Source organism: Nilaparvata lugens, chromosome 7 (genome assembly GCF_014356525.2).
Source record: "Nilaparvata lugens isolate BPH chromosome 7, ASM1435652v1, whole genome shotgun sequence".
In the NCBI taxonomy this organism is placed as follows: domain Eukaryota; kingdom Metazoa; phylum Arthropoda; class Insecta; order Hemiptera; family Delphacidae; genus Nilaparvata; species Nilaparvata lugens.
The window spans coordinates 56,754,739-56,772,977 of record NC_052510.1 but is presented as its reverse complement, the minus strand read 5'-3'; the positions used below and the strand labels follow the sequence as shown (position 1 = coordinate 56,772,977).

The following is an 18,239-nucleotide window of genomic DNA, read 5'->3' as shown; positions in this document are numbered from 1 at the left end:
CATTACAAACCCAGAACCCCAGAAACGCACAACATGATGATCAATGACACCGCGACACAGAATAGGTACAGAATGGAAACTTGTAGTCAATCGCCTATCTAACCAATGCTTTTTACATGACCCAATACTACACACGTCACGTGACCTTGGGAAGTTCCAATCCTGGTCTTCTGATTGACTCGTAGCAGTGAACGAGATCAATAATTGATCCGGATCATTAAAGTGATCCGAACCTACCATCAATACTACAGTATTACAATGCGGCGCTTCCTAACAAGATGGCGGATTTTGGCGTCAGGGTATAGCCAAGTTTCCTTACTGTAAGTATACTGTGTCGATACTAACAATACATATTAATATAAATGTTTCTTCATAGATCTCTTTGCATCATTTCTGAAATTGATTCCCACACTTACATGATTTGAAATGTTATCAGAATACCTAGTGCATTGCTATTATTATATATTTAATAATCCTGTGTTAACCCTAAAGAGACACACTGGGGTGTTTTACACCCCAGGGATTTTTTTTCTGTTCTGCATTGACAATATCAAACAAATGGGAATTTATGCTCAGTCTAAATTAGGTTTGTAGTATTGTCAACTACTCTCCACCACTTCCAGTCAGTAATAGCATTCTACAAGGTCACCAGCTCATCTTGTTCTTCGTTTGGGGTGTCTAACACCCCAGAGTGTCTTTTACGTAGGACTTTTATCAAACACTTTTATTACAAAAATTTACTTGTATTGTCACTACGAATGTGGTATGAGATGATGGATCAGATTGGAATAAATGCTATGATTCTCTACAACTTGAGATTCAAAACGATAAAATGAGGAGACGTGAGTGTTTGATGAAGTTGTCATTGGCAATGATCAAGCCATTCGTTCAAACCGGATTAGGAGCTCCAACACTTAAGCGGAACATACGTACTACTAAAATTAGTATAAATATTGATAAGCAGTGCTTTACTTTTGATTTCTGTATGCACTTAGAACAAAAATGATCTAAAAATTGTGAAGTATGGTCCAAGTACTAGTTTTTTTCATATTTTTCAAAGAAAAATGCAAAATTATATTGGGGTGTTCAACACCCCAGTGTGTCTACTGTGTTAGCATAAAGTAAGTGTGTCTCTGTAGGGTTAATAATCATCATGAGTCAACATAATTCATTTTATTTACCTACATTTATTGTGAAAAATATAAGATTGCTATCAGCTGAATTGTAATTACATCATTTCTGAAATTCCCACACTTACATGATTTGAAATGTCATCAGAATACCTAGTGCATTGCTATTATTATATATTTAATAATCCTGTGTTAATAATCATCATATTTAATAATCATCATGAGTCAACATAATTCATTTTATTTACTTACTTTTATTGTGAAAAATATGAGTTTGTTATCAGCTGAATTGTAATTAATTTTTGAAACCTTTCAATTTCAAATTGTTTATTTTACTCTGGTAATTATGTAGCATATTTAACTGTTTGCTTATCATAGTCATATGATATAATAAAATGTTTCTTCGTTATTTGCTTCATTTCTGAAACTCCCACTCTTACATGATTTGAAATTACAACAATGCACACCTACATAATTCTACATTTATAGCCTGCTGTAAGTAGGCCTATATTATTAAATTGAGATATTTCCTTAAACAATAAATCATAAATCTTTCCTTTAACAATAACAATAAATCATATAATCCAAAAAAACAATAGTATATCCTATCAAAATAAACATAAGACTGTGTTTAATAGTTTCAATTAAACACAGCCCTCCTTTGGACTGTGTACAAACAAAATTCGGGATTGGAATAATAAGGACTATGAGCCTGTTTTTTTCCATTCCCAATCATTTCATGACAGTTTATATTTGTCCTTGTTAAATAAATAAAAATAAATAGATGATACGCTTCTCTGAAATCTGGCCCAAAGTTATTCCCTAGCTTGTGAAAAGTTGACAATATTAAAACTACTGCAGTCACAAATGAAAAAAATCTTTTCTTTATTCATATTCAACCTATTTCATTATTTTTGGTCTCAAAAAGTTAACAATGAACTGCTTAATAAAGGAAAAATAACCCTTCCATGGAATAAGACATACAATATAGAAATTGAAACTGTGCAATGTATTTTTCCATAAGAGCCAATGTGTTACAAAATGACGAATCCCACAGCAATGCGGGTTGCCTATCTTTACCAGCTGCCTCACTTTGTGTTGCTAGTCCATTCCGATTCCAGTTAGTATAGAGTTCAGTGAGTAGAGCAAGTGGAAAGAAAGTTCAACTAACCTCAAATTCTGTTTTGTTTTTAAAATGAGTTTTTAAACTTTAAAAACTTTTATATATTATTCATTTCTCTAATCATGGATGACTCTGAATTGTATGCTGCTTTGGAGAAACATTTTGGCCATACTCGGTTCAAGAGTGATTTGCAACGAGATGCCATTAAATGCATAGTAAAACGTAAGTCAGGTGTTCAAGTTAATAAAATACTTCTAGTTTTACTTATTAATAATTCAATAAACATTGAAAAAACATGTTTGTTTAAAAAGTATATGACTCTCAATCACACATCAGTTCAAATTTATTATTAAGTTGAATTTATTTTCCCTCATAAAGAGAGTTGTTGGCAAGAGTATAAGCTAATTCAAATGAGAGAACATTGAATTGCCAATTTTTAAGCTTGTTGTGGAGCATTAGATATCTCATTTCGATCATTACAGTACGAACATTTTGGCTGGTGTCACAGTTTGGCCATCGATGAGACACCAGCTTTGGTGTCCCAGCTTCCTTCACACACGGATACCATTGGTGTCTCACTAATGATGCAGCCCAGTAGGAATGTATTACCAACGCCACACTCTTGCCAAGTAGCCTCCCAAGAAGTTATACCAGACCTCTCTGCCAAAAGTTATATCAGTCCCTACTCAAAAGCAGCAGAGTTGAACAGATATTGACTGCGAACTGTCTCAACCCCTGACGTAATATTCCGACTGCAGCTGGTGTATAGAAAAGTGCCCCTGACGTGTATATACATCATACACTTCTCGCTTTGCTCGCCTTATCCGTCCAGCTAGGGGACCCCCTGGACAAAACATACAATATCCTCCTCCTCCTCTTTCAAAAAACAGAGAGGGAGGTTTTACATTCAACAATCAGAAATGCAAAAACAAACTACTTTAAGGAAAAAATTAATAGTGCAGGAGGGAATCCTAAAAAGTTTTGGTCAGTGGTAAATGAGTTGGCATGCAGGCCGGGTGTGGCTGGGGGATTCCCCTTGGCACAGTTTCACGGGGATGGGGTGCCATCAGAGTCGGACATCAAGCGAATTAGTAATTCATTCAATAATTTCTTTTCAAATGTTGGTGCTCGCTTGGCGGGTGCAATTCCGGAGCGTGGTCCACTATTGGTGAGTGATGTAGATCATTCTACCGATGTGACTTTTGAGTTGCAACCTGTGACACGACTTGATATTTTTAAAATAGTCAAGAATATGCGGGGAGGCTCTGCTCCGGGTCAGGATGGCATCCATACTAAATTTATTAAAGAACACATTAATGCTGTGATCGAGCCTCTCTCCCACATTATTAATGAAAGTATCCGAACAGGCAAATTCCCAAATGCATTCAAAATTGCCAAGGTCATTCCCATTTTTAAATCCGGCTCTAAATCTTCAATCAATAATTTTCGGCCCATTTCCATGTTAAGTGTATTTTCCAAAATTCTTGAAAAAATTGATAAAATTCAATTACAGTCTTATTTAGAATCAAATAATTTGTTAGTTTCCAATCAGTATGGCTTCAGATTAAACAAGAATACATCGAATGCTCTGTTCGATATCACCAGCGAAATAGTGCAAAAGGTGGGCGAAGGTAATAATGTACTTATTTCCTTCCTTGATATTGCCAAGGCATTCGATGCTGTGTACCGACCAAAACTATTGCAGAAATTGGAATGCTGTGGGATCAGAGGTGTGACACTGCAATGGTTTCAAAGCTATCTACATGAACGGAAACAGACCACCTGTATTAATAATATTTCCAGTGATATGTATAATGTAGATTACGGTGTGATTCAGGGAAGCACACTAGGCCCTTTGCTTTTTCTGGTCTACATCAATAACCTCAGTAAAGTTCCCCTAGATAGCAAGATATTTCTCTTTGCAGACGACACTGCAGTTGTATCATTTGGGACTACCTGGGAGGATGCTTTCAGTAAGGCTACCAAGGATCTCTTTGGTGTCAGGAAGTGGCTCGACCAGAACAAACTTACTCTGAATGTTGACAAAACTAAGTATTTGCCTATTTATTTCAAATCAAACAGTTGCCCAGTTCAGGAGATCCTCAGGCTCCACTCATGTGATGACTATCAGTCCACTACGTGTGACTGTGGGGTATTGCAGCGAGTGGAGCAGTACAGGTACCTTGGCATTCTGATTGACCACAAATTAAGCTGGGCTCCACAAGCTATTTCACTGAAGCAGCGAGTGCGCAAAATGATATATGCCTTCAGACAGCTAAGAGAGGTCCTCCCTTTACATCAACTGCGGGTGGCATACTACGCATATATCCAGTCAGTTCTTATGTATGGTGTCATAGCTTGGGGTGGAGCCTCCTCGTTTGCCTTGGAGCCGGTGGCGGTGGCACAGCGAGCAGTCATCAAGACATGTCTCAGGCGAGACTATCGCTACCCATCTTATCTTGTTTACCAAGAGTTTCAAGTTTTTAATATTAGACAGCTTTACATACGTGTTTTAATGAATTACATATACTACAACAAACACTTCATTTTCAATAATTTAGCTCATAATCATAATACAAGAAATCTAATTAACTTTGGTATCGCTCATCCCCGACTCCTACATAACTGCTTTAAAAATAATAGTAAATACATATGTCATATATTATATAGAAACGTTCCCAATCATTTAAAACAGTCTGAAAATTACAGTATTAACACCTACAAGCAACATTTGAGTAGATGGTTATTAGAAATTGGCAGGGATGCTGCAGAGCAACTGATTCAATCCGCCTTCTTATTCAGAACTTAGTGAATTTGCCATTTATAATGATTAAGTATAGCCTTTAAGCTACTATTTATATATTTGTCTATATATACTTATTACCAGTATGGAATTTCATTGTGTGCAATTCATATTCTCGATTTGCTGATGAATGTTAGTTGATTCAATTGAAATAGTTTTAATTATATGTACAACATGAGAACATAATGTCAATCAACTTGAAAGAACTCACTCTCCACTCACAGACTCAAGTCTTTGTGGAGAGTATTCACTGTTAAATGTGTTAATGAATTTCATGAATTTGTATTATGTTTTGTGAATAAAAAGTTATTTGATTTGATTTGATTTGATTTGGTTAATCAACTTCTCTCGGAGCACTTTCTTGAGAACACTCTCTCCTCCAGCTCCCGCACCTGCAGTGGAAGTCTATTGTAATTTTCAATACGCGCATTGGGTAGTAAGTGTGCAGCTTAGCCAATCTTGAGTAGGGAAGGTCAATATTGTCTCGCCCTCTAGTTGAATAGTTGTGGATCTGGCCTCTTTCTTGAAGTGTGTGAAGTTGGCCTTTCAGAAGCACAAGGGAGTTCAGCACATATTGACTAAAGGCAGTGAGTATTCCCAGTCTTCTGAACAGCGGGCGACAATTCTCCAAGTAAAGTAGCCAGTTCAGCTCAAAAGCTGTTTATTGTAAGGAAGTTAAATCCAGCTCAGCCTATTATAAATCGTTTAAGTTAGGAGTATTGCAGGGAGACAAAGACAATTTTTTTCAACCAGCTCGTTGGCCAGATGGAATCATGGTAGCTACTTACAGATTTCAGTAAGCTGGTGATGCTTTTATACGAACCACTTTCTTCTGTAGGAGGAGAATTCTGTGACATTCTTACTTGATACTTGATGTCTTGGTCGTTGACTGGGGGTGCCAGATAGACCGCGTCGAAGTCGTGTATCACGCCGGGTCATCCGGCAGGAAAAAGCGTCTCTTCGTCCAGTTCATTGAGCGAGTACAAGGGTTGCTCGAGAATTTGGGTTTTCAGGGCTTTATCGAATCTCTTGAGGTCCATTTCCTGAACATCGGTGGGGAGTTTGTTGAAGATCTTTAATGCCGCTATCTGAAAGCTCTTCTGATTACTTGTCAATCGAGTTCGTGGAACTTCCAGGTTCCCTGCTGACCTTGTATTGTAGTTGTGGACCTCATTTCTCCTTCTCGTTTGTTCATTATTCTTCTTCACTGCAATGCAACAAAAATATATTGGCTGTAAACAGTCATTATTTGAAGCTTTCTGAACAGTGGCTTAAAATGTTCCAAATAATTGGAGAACGTCATTATTCTCAGAGCTCTTTTTTGAATCAGTAGCACATCCTTGCAATATGGAGTGTGTCCCCACATTAGGAGGCCATATGTGACATGTGTATGAAACAGTGCGTGGTATACTGTAAGCAGCATCTTAATATTGGCCCAATCAAGGCCAATGACGACCAACACCAGGGTGTGGATAGGAGGTTTGCCAAAGCTGGCTACTGCTTGTCTTCATTGCAGGCTGAACCAGCTACTGGATCAACATGTGGACTACGGTGAGCCATATGTTCTTGAAAGCTCTTCTGGTTATTTGTCAATCGTGTTCGTGGAACTTCCAGGCTCCCTGCTGACCGTGTATTGTAGTTGTAGACTTTATTTCTTCTTTTCGTTTGTTCATTAATCTTCTTCACAAGCATCAATGCAACGAAAATATATTTTCTGTAAACAGTCATCATTTGAAGCTTTCTGAACAGTGGCTTACAGTGTTCCAAATTATTGGAGAACTTTATTATTTTCAGAGCTCTTTTCTGAATAAAGATCCACTTGCATGTCTACAAAGTGCAATCCCGTAGTTGATGTGGCTATGAAACAGACGATGGTATGCAGTAACCAGGTAATTCTTTGGAACATGGCTTCTCAGTTTCCGTATCAGATTATGAGAGTCGGTTGCATATCATATCAATGTGCTGGTCCCATGTCAGTGATGAGTCTACCATGAATCCAAGGAGCTTACCTTCAGGCTCACCAAAAGGAGGCAGACCATGTCTTAGGGTGCACAGAACATTCTGCTTCTTCTCTCCATTCATACACAGACTGTTTGTCCTAAACCATGTGCTTGCCTCATCCAGCAGACCTCAGTAATTCAGTTTTCTCCATCCATGACCAGCACTTGCTGGATAGATTGCGTCATTAGGTCAAACTTTAAAACACAAGAATCAAGAATGTTTTATTGTCACAAACAAGATCGAGATTGGTGGCAGTTAAAGTGAAAATAAAAAACTCTGAATTGCCTCCTCATTCAGGAAGTAAAGCGGCAGGTTCACAAGCTTTGCCGAAGCACCCTCTTAAATATCTTCACTTCCTGCACACGGAGACTCACTGGCATCCTGTTGAATATAATTGGCAGTACAGCCAATTTATTGTTAATTCTCTTCCTGTGCAATGTCATTGTTCGCAGAGCCCTCTTCCGTAGAAGCAAGATGACTCCTTTACATGAGTTAAATGTCCCCAGAGCATGATTAATTAGATAACGTACTTCATAGAGGCAAGACATCTTGTACAGATTTTGTCAATTCATCCTGAAAAAGAAGAAGAAGAAAGGAAGAAGAGGAAGAAGAAGAAAGGAAGAAGAAGAAGAAGGTGGAGGAGGAGGAGGAGGAGGAGAAGAAAAAGAAGAGGAAGAAGGGAAGAAGCAGAGGAAGAAGGGAAGAAGAAGATGAAGAACTGAACAACTTAGATGCTGTCATTTGTTTAAAATGTCTTTATGAATTTTAAATCATTTGATGAAACATTCTTTATATACGTAGATGACAAAAACTAAACCAAGTAAACAAGTTATTACAAATCAAACAGTTATAATGTGATTGGATAACATCAAAAAATCATTCACAAATAGGAGAGCTCTTCCATTCAGCCTGAGATTTTGATGGATTTTAGGAGAGGGGAGGGCCAATTGTAAAATCCTGAAGCTTCCACAGCCAACATCATGAGTGCCCAAATTCAGCAAAACTCCAACCACTGTGTAATATAGCCGATCATTTGACATGCATTTTCACAATCCGAGAGTACCCATTATTGTTTAAAAATTAAAAGTGTCGACGACGGTGAAAATGCATGTCAAATGATCGGCTACATTACAACTGTTTGAAAAAATATTTTCACTTTTTGTGTAGTTGAGAAGTTGATATTGTGGTAATTATTCAAATTGAATGAAAAAGACTTAGAAATTGTCAAAAGCCACAGATTTATTGATACTTGGAAAGACCGGTTTCGGTTATCATTTCGGTTAGATTGACAATGGTGTAAATTTTGCATTTCAAGGATAATATTAAGGAAAAAGGAGCCTCCTTCATACGCCAATATTAGAGTAAAAATCAGACTATAGAATTATTCATCATAAATCAGCTGACAAGTGATTACACAGATGTGTGGAGAAGCCAGTCTATTGCTGTATTTCCATATTAAGGTCTATAGTTTCAATCAGGTACTTGTGGACAAAGACATTAGAAAGATAGGTCTTCAAAGACATCTTTAAGGTATTTGCTTGTGGATGAGAATACTGCGTGAGGTCTACTGTTCACAGAACTACTAGTTATCATTCTCCATACATGTTTGATATAGTGAGGTCCACGTTTCGGACGTAGAGAAGTATAATATATAAAGTATACTTAGGGTCTTTTTTGCTAGAGTGAAATATTTTTTTTTTTTAATGAAAAAGACTTAGAAATTGTCAATAACCACAGATTTATTGGATACTTAGAAAGACCGGTTTCGTTTATCTCTGATAAACTCAGAGTTTATCAGAGATTGACAATGGTGTAATAACCGAAACCGGTCTTTCTAAGTTTCAATAAATCTGTGGCTTTTGACAATTTCTAAGTCTTTTTCATTAAAAAAAATATTTCACTCTAGCAAAAAAGACCCTAAGTATACTTTATACATTATACTTCTCTACGTCCGAAACGTGGACCTCACTATATCAAACATGTATGGAGAATGATAGGCTAACTAGTAGTTCTGTGAACAGTAGACCTCACGCAGTATTCTCACCCACAAGTACCTGATTGAAACTATAGACCTTAATATGGAAATACAGCAATAGACTGGCTTCTCCACACATCTGTGTAATCACTTGTCAGCTGATTTATGTTGAATAATTCTATAGTCTGATTTTTACTTTCCTTGTCCTATTACCATAGGTAAGGAAAGTATTGCTTTCCGAAAAAAATTAAGGTACCCCAATTTCTAAATTTCTATACGTTTCAAGGTGCCCTGAGTCCAAAATACTGGTTTTTGGGTATTGGTCTGTGTGTGTGTGTGTATGAGTGTATGTGCGTCTGTGTACACGATATCTCATCTCCCAATTAACGGAATGACTTGAAATTTGGAACTTAAGGTTGGAACTAATGACACGAACAATTTCAATCAAATGCAATTCAAGATGGCGGCTAATATGGCGAAAATGTTGTCAAAAACAGGGTTTTTCGTGATTTTCTCGAAAACCGCTCCAACGATTTTGATTAAAGTTATACCTGAAATAGTCATCGATAAGCTCTATCAACTGCCACAAGTCCCATATCTGTAAAAATTTCAGGAATTCCGCCTCATCTATGCAAAGTTTAATTTTAGATTATTAATTATCAAGCTTCAGATATAATTCAAACAAAAAGTTTCGAGTGAAATAGATTGAGCATGAGAATCTCTACAATTAATGTTCAGTCACATTTTCACCTAAAATAAAAAATAAACTCGAAAATCGAGAAAATGTGATTATCCAATTGCAATCTATTGGCAACTGTTGATTCTATTAAATGATTCACTATGAAGAGATAGCAGACCTCATGTGTGTCTCCAGCGTTATTGCCCTGTCACCAGCTGGCTTAAATCTTTGAATAGTAGACTTGAGATGCGCGGGAACACTAGCGTCAGGTGATCAATTTTCATAACGGCAAGGAAAGTTGTGTGAGTGCGCCACACCAGATTTTTTACTCTAATATTGGCGTATGAAGGAGGCTCCTTTTTCCTTTTATATTATCCTTGAAATGCAAAATTTCCAAAAACCTTGTATATAGGTACGTCAACGCGCAATTACGGAACATACCTGTCAAATTTCATGAAAATATATTACCGTGTTTCGCCGTAAATGCGCAACATATAAACATTAAGAGAAATGACAAACCGTCGACTTGAATCTTAGACCTCACTTTGCTCTGTCAATTATCAATGAACGAACTCTTATTAATAATTCAACTATCTTAATAATTGTGTAAACTCAAATTACCTTGCTGGTGTCACATAGTATCTGATGTTTCTAATGCTATTTTCAGGAGGGAAAGGAGATGTATTCGTTTCCATGCCAACTGGTTCAGGAAAGTCTTTGTGTTTTCAACTACCAGCGGTGCTGGCAAAGAATAAAGTTGCGATTGTGTTCTCTCCTCTATTGGCTCTGATGAAGGTAAACCTAACAATTTCTCATTCAATCAAACATTCTATACAGTATGATTCAAAATAGATGTCCCAATTATATTTAGTTTGAAAAAACTATGCACACAAACCAATTTCACACCAAATTGCACGTAGAAGCATCAAGTTTATTCACGAATGTTTTCTTTTATTTTAATATTGAAATAATGGGCTCTCCCAGAAAAGCTAATGCTTGAGCTCTGGAAGAGAGTTCAAAAATCTTTAAAGTAATTAGCATGCATGTCTAAGACAATTTAATTAGTACCAGAAGAAACAATATGCAATATAAACACTAGAATATAAATGTATGTACAATATAACAATGTAAGCACTAGAACAAAAAGTCAATTAATCTTCTGAAATCTCAAGTCCAAAGTAAACTTTCCTACATACCCACTGTCTTATTTCATAAATTAAACACTTAGTAATTCTATTTAGAATGAATTTATCAGGTAGACAATTTATTATTCTATGGCAATAGAAGGATAATTTCTAATATATATGATGGTATATTGTAAGTGTCCTATGTGCCATCCTTGTGAGGCTCAGACGACATCTACCAACAACTCCATACACCATAGTTTGTGATAATGCACAAAAAACTTTCACTCTGGGCGAATCTCGTCCTTAGTTTAGTTTGGTTTTTGTTACTTAAAGCTGTATAATCAAGCAGAGCTCGCACAGGATGTGACACTTCTATAATCTTGAAGAAACAATGTTTTGAGAGCCCACTCTCTAGCCAAGACTCCCTCAACAGAACACCTCAAAACAGTCAGCAAGTGAGTAAGGACAAGCCTCAATGACCAATTTTTTAACTTCTCTAGCAAACTTTTCGTGGCTGTTATCCTTCAGAGCTTTGGGTAAATAGTTTAAAATCTTCATACCCGAATAGAATGGCGCCTTCTCAACCAATGTCAGCCTATGCACAGGATATCGAAGTAGCGAACCTCCTTGTCTAGGTGTTGTTAAGGTGCGTACAGACTTTCGCTCTGCTCCGCAACCGAACGTCACTCCAGCAGAGCGATTGATGATCGACCGGGGAGCAAGAGTGGTTCGACCGGGGAACGCGAGAAGATCTAACATCTTCCGTAACGTTCATGATGGGTGCGACTGCAGAGCGGGGGCGGGCGACTGCGGTACGATGGAGGAACGAGGGCGGTACGAGAGCGGAGCGTGCTCGGTGCGGGTTGGGAGCGCGTATATGTGTACGCAGCTTTATATGGGTGGGATATTATGTTGTTACAATACGTATTCTTATTCCTATGCGCATGTACAGCAATCTCAAAAAAATACAATGCAGGCATTGTTAGCAGACTCAATCTTCTAAATATGGGTTGGTTTACATGAGTGCCTTACGCTAATACCTTCAATTATTCGCTGCGCTCTCTTTTGTGTTTTAAAAATTGTATTCAGATATCTTATGGTACCTCCCCTTAGCGATGAGGAACATTTCATGTAAGCGGTGAAGGGTTTCGACAATATGTTCGTGAATAGAGAACCAAAAACCCTCAATAAACAGTGGAGTATGATCGAGATCAGCCAGAGTAAAGGTTTCTGTGCATTTTCACAAAACATGCTGTATGAACCCTATATTTTTGTAAATGTCGTCTGTGTCTCAAAAGTAGTGCACATAGAACACTTCCAAAATACATTCAAGCTCATTTCACACTGCTATCTTGAGCTGGATATTATGATGAGGTTTAGATTTTTATTTATTTATTTATTTCATTGGCAATTACAGATCATAATTATAATATGATTGGGAGAAGACAACAGGCATAGCCCAAAACTGTCTTCTCCCAAATTTTTACAAATAAAAGTTTCAAAATAATAAGGTTAAGATTTCACTTTCACTTTAAAAAGTGCAATTTCCACTTCAAATCTAATGACTAAACTAAAAATTTTGAATTTTGATATTTGAAAACTATATCTTTTGATTTTTGGAGCCAGTTGTTTTACTTCCGAAGAGAATATTTGTTATAGCATGTACTGTACTCCAAGGACTGCTTTTGTAGCATAATTTTCCAAAGTGTGTTAGTGCTTCCAAGACCCTAACCTTCCATTCAGGTGGCATACTCCAGATTTAGGCCTTGGTTCAGTTGTTACCGTACAACTATCACCTTTAGTATTTAGTAGGCATATATGACGTTTTATTGATGTGTGAAAATAAATTCATAAACTAAAAAAAGTGTAGAGTTAGTTAGATAGATAGATAGATAGGCTGCCTTTATTTTAACCTGGAGGGCGAAGTTAGGGCGTTGCCGGCCATCTCTCCCACTTAACCCTCCTATACAATTCTAATGTATCTACATCACAACATAAGGAAATAATATTTCGAATAGAATAATAAGTAATATGATATAAAAGTATAAATCAATATTTGAAAAAAAAAACAATTTCATTTAATTTAGTAGAATATATTTTAGACTGGAAAAAAATAATAAAAAAGTTATAAAATGGAGTTATAGAGAGTTTTTTTAAGCAAGAAACAATGAAATTTCATGCAAATACACACCTTTCACACACGAAAACACACACCTCCTCATCCTATGCCACGATCGCCCTCCCTCTGCCAGGCCAAGACCTCAAGATTTATAGAGTAATAGTTATTTGAAAATCATCAGAGCTACATCAATTTGATATTAATGACTTGTGGAATTTTGGGCCATCTTAATGTGTGTAAGCATAGAGAAACAATAGCATAAGTAGATATCCCATGGCAAAGGGTGTTTATGTCGCAACTCTTACTGTTATCTCAAGCCGATAGCCCACGTAGTTCTTTCCTGTGAAGCTTTATGATGCTGGTAGTCTCTCATTTGTGCCGTTCATACACTCTTACCCGGTCAAAACAGTAAAAATTAACAATAATCGACAGTTATCGGCTTGGGATAACAGTAAAAGTTGCGACATAAACGCCCTATACCATGGGATATCTACTTATGCAATTGTTTTTCTATGGTGTAAGCTTATCTGTTATTTTGTTTGGTTTTGGTATTGATATAAAATTGGGACACGCACAATGTCAAGGTTAGCAATAGACTATCAAGAATTTTTCATTTGTTTCGGAGGATGAGAAGGTGAAACGCTCGCTAATGCTGTTTCATGCAGTTCTTGCCATTCACATACAGTATGACATCCTGATATGGTGACTTTCAGCGTCCTTCAAAAGCCGTGCCCACACTGAACAAATGTTCGACAAACATATTTGTTGCGGGGATCAGGGACAAACATTTCAAAAAGTTTGGACAATCATTAAATAAATAATAATAATAAATAAATAGATTTTATTGTCGTAAACCAATATAGGTAATTGACAAAGTCATAGTAATACAATATTACAAAATAATAGAGTCAAAGCAATAGTTTAAAGTCATCAAGTAGAATCGAAAAACTCTGTCAAACAATAGAAAGGTCTTAAAACCAGCCACTCAAAAAGTAATTTTTTAAAAATAACAATATTTTCACAACATTTCATATCCAATGGCAACTTATTGTACAGTCTCAAGCCTATGCTGTCATAGTGTTTCATGCTTATGACAAGACGTTTATGTGGAATATCAATGAGGTCTTTTTTCCTGGTGTTATAAGCATGAATATTGGATCTTTTATTCAAGCTATGGAGATTCTTTCTAGTGTGCATGGTTACTTGAAATATATAGAGGTTTATGACAGTCAATATCTTTGTTTTTTTTTAAAAGAGGTCGACAGTGATCTAGATACCCTGCACCGGTCAATATTCTAATAGCCTTTTTCTGCAAAAGCAAGACCTTATTGATGTGGCAACTGTTTCCATATACTAAAATTCCGTATGAGATTATGCTTTGGAAAAAAGCAAAATATGAGTTTCTGAGGTATTTTTCCGGTACAAGATCCTTCAACTGCCTTAACAGATAGATAACCCTAGAAAACCTAGCAGAAACGAAATTTATGTGGGGTTCCCAGGTCAACCTGTGATCAAACATTAAGCCCAAAAACTTTAAACTATTGATATTGTTGTGTGTATAGTCCCTGAGACCAAATGTCATAAGCTGAGTTTTTATCCTCGTTTAGTTTAAAGCCATTCGCTGTGAACCACTTGGAAGCCTCTGCCAAGGTATCGGCTGTCATGTTATGTAAAGTGTGTACTTCTGAATGAGAATTAAGAAAAGTGGTGTCATCAGCATACAACACAGTCCTGCTGTTGATTGTGAGAGGAAGATCATTTATCATCAATACAAAGAGGAGTGGTCCCAATTTTGATCCTTGGGGGACTCCGTACTTTACTTTTGTTTGTCAAACAAAAAATTACTCACTTTTGAACAATTAATTACGACATAGCAGTCAGGTATTTATAAATAAAAGCTATTAGCTTCTACTCACATTAGTTGTAGCGCTTTTATTTATAAATACCTGACTGCTATGTCGTAATTAATTGTTCAAAAGTGATTATTTAACAAGCAGTTCGTAATGGAATCAAACATTGAGAAAAATTACTGTTTTCCAAACATTTTCAGTGTTTGCTGCAAAACATGAAACCTAGTTCTCCCCACTTACAAATATTTTGTTTGGTGACGCGGCAACACTGGCCATGGGCAAACATTGTTTGTCGAACATGATAAAATTTGCCCAAACTGTTCCAACAAACATGTTTGTCAGTGTGGACACGGCTGAAGACATCTTTCTGCTCCAGAAGGATGCACTCCGTGTGATGTCTTATAGTGAGTTTAGCGACATCGAGTCTTCATCAATCAGGTCTTCCTAACCAAGACCAACTCAAGAACTAGTTCTCTAATTGGCTCTAACATTGATCCTGTACATATTCAGTTTTTGATGCTCACTACCATCCCATATTCAAGCGTTTGGGTATTCTCACAGTTGGCCTGAACATATTAGCATGTCTATTTTATATCAGGGAAAGAATATCTACATTCTCGAGAAAAGAGGATGTACACTTCTATCAAACTTTAGATGGAACTAGGACTTACCTAATCATCAACTGACAAGGATGAAGGATCTTCTCATGATGCTGATTGTTAGAATTGTTAAATTCCTAAAAATTCAAATACTTATTGATAATAATTCATTTATTGATTCATAATATAGAACCATTCATCTAAATAATTTTAAAAATAATATTCTCAATATTATCTTCAAAACATATAAACAATAATTATTGATACTCTGTTTTCTGCACTAAGTACTTGAACGTCCAGTAAATATGAATAAACTTCATATTAAAATGCCTCATTACACACCATTTCTAAAGAATTATTATGTTAATAACTTAGCTGGTCTGTGACACTGCCAACAGTTATTATGTTATTTATTTTCAAATCTATTTATTCAGGAAAACCTGGTCATTAATCACTTTACTGGATATTTGGAAAATATTCTATTTACCAAACCTAATACATGTCATAACATTCGTAAATGAATGAATAATTTACATTTATGTTGTTGAAGATTTATTGTTCAAATACAACTTGAGTTGTTCAGTCCTTGTTATATATTATAAAAAATTAAGTTTTGCAGAAATAAGCTGCCTCCCACTGGACCTATAAACTTATGGTTTATAAGTGCATTATGGAGGTAGCGCTACCTCCATAAACAAAGCCATAGTGGATTCCTTTAACGTCAATACAGGTAGGGGTCCTACACCAATAAAAACACTAGCTGAAAAAGATCAGCTGAAATCAACGTTTTTATTGGTGTAGGAGCCCTACCTGTGCTGACGTCACACGAATGCACTACGGCTTTGTTTATGGAGGTAGTGGCTAAGCACGTCTATAGTCTATATAAAATAACTTTTGACTTGGAGCGATATGCGGAGCAGAGAAGTAGGAATACAGCCGCGGCGACGTTGCCGTGCTAAGGCGGCCAGCGTTCTGTAGTCTTTTGTGTTTAACTACCCATGCTGCGCATACATAGTTTCCTCTCAGATTTCACTGAATCGACTGAGTCTAAGCAACAGATTGCAACTGCTCTTCTTTCTATGAATATTCATCACTGTAATATGGTGACCTACCTCCATTTCACTGCTCCGCATATTCCTCCAAGTCGGTAGTAATTTTTTATGGACTGTAGTAGTTGTATGACAAAGATTATGTAATATTTCTGTAAAGCAACTTTCAAGTTGCAAGAAACAGGTAGTAATACTCAAATGACAATGAATAGATGCTCCCTTTAAAATTCAACAATTTTTAATTATCTTATTGCTAAAGAAACTAGTTACAAATTGAATCAGCAATAGAAATTCACAAATACATATTTAATTGGCATTTTTCTTTTTTTCTAAATACGCTTGTTTTATTTGCTCTCTATCCTCTGGAACAGGTAAGTATGGCCTTATATCTTTTTTTCTCCTATCCGATTGCACTGACTTCCAAAATGCTTGACAAGAATTGTAATTCTCAAAATGAAATCTACACCTGTCATGATTGTAATTATTATCATTAAGACATTTATGCACTTGTTTATGCTCCTTTATACACGGATTATTATATTCACTATTGAGATTTGATGCATCTCGTAGTCTGTTTTTTGTAGCTCGTTTTATCTTTGACTCGTCGCTTTCTTCTCCCATGACAGCTTTAAATTTCTACAAAAACACTTAAATTAATCTAACTCGAGGTCCATAGTAACAAGATCTCAACTTGAAAGCAAATTAAAAATTTACAAACTGTTATTCACAATCTTTTAACAACTATGTTTGATAAAAATGTACAATTTTGTAGGTTAGGTTGATTTTGGAATTTAGATATCTTTGAGATCGAGAGTTGAAAGTCGATTATCGTCGACATCGTCTATCGAACTCTATACTATCGACTAGTTGATTCTTAATCTTTATTTTCAAATGCACAGCATAGTTTTATTCCTCTTTCATCCTCTTTAAAGAAAAATACAGAAAAAGCTATATATTTTTTTAAATATAAATTATGAATTTTGTACCTATTTTTCACTGACATGCATCTACGAATAATAAATTCTAAATTGAACACTTTATAAAAAATATCAAGTGCACTCCTCATTAGCTAGGCCTGCGTCGAGGAGTGGTTCGTCTTATGAATTACAGAAAATATATAAGAAAAACGATTCAGCTGCTTCAAGTACTATATAGAGCTACTTACATAACTAGTATTATCTTATGCCATTAAAAGCAATCTAAACAAAAATACACATCTTCCACAAAAATAAACAAATTGATTACAATGCTTAGTTTATATAGCCTAGTTTACAGAAGAAAGTTAAACATATTTCAATGAAAAAAAAATGAAACGAAACAATTTATGAAGCCGATAAATACAATCTTAACCTTCTACAGAAAATCGATAAGGAGGACTCTCTAGAAATATCGAAAGGTAAAACATTAAATAAACGAGGACCCTGAAAGGCTGCATGACCAGCCGCAGATGCAGTTACACATCTCGGCTCATACAGTTTCTCTCTGGCGCTCTAGAGTAAGTTTATCGAATCGACTGAATCGACTGAGTCTAAGCAACAGATTGCAACTGCTCTTCTTTCTATGAATATTCATCACTGTAATAGGCTGACCTACCTCCATTTCACTGCTCCGCATATTCCTCCAAGTCGGAAGTAATTTTTTATGGACTGTAGTAGTTGTATGAAACAGATTATGTAATATTTCTGTAAAGCAACTTTCAAGTTGCAAGAAACAGGTAGTAATGCTCAAATGACAATGAATAGATGCTCCCTTTAAAATTCAACAATTTTTAATTATCTTATTGC

General features: G+C 36.1%; 1 protein-coding gene across 2 annotated transcripts in view; it reads left to right on the top strand.

Annotated features, from left to right (window-relative positions):
- The first annotated feature begins 2,257 nt into the window (after positions 1-2,257).
- Positions 2,258-18,239, top strand: part of LOC111058830 (ATP-dependent DNA helicase Q5) — a 45,377-nt gene continuing 29,395 nt past the window's right edge. For both annotated transcript variants that reach the window (XM_039433235.1, XM_039433236.1), the window contains exons 1-2: positions 2,258-2,475; positions 10,379-10,506. In XM_039433235.1, coding sequence (XP_039289169.1) covers positions 2,376-2,475; positions 10,379-10,506 — 228 coding nt within the window. In that variant the 5' untranslated portion in view covers positions 2,258-2,375. The remainder of the gene's footprint in view (positions 2,476-10,378; positions 10,507-18,239) is intronic.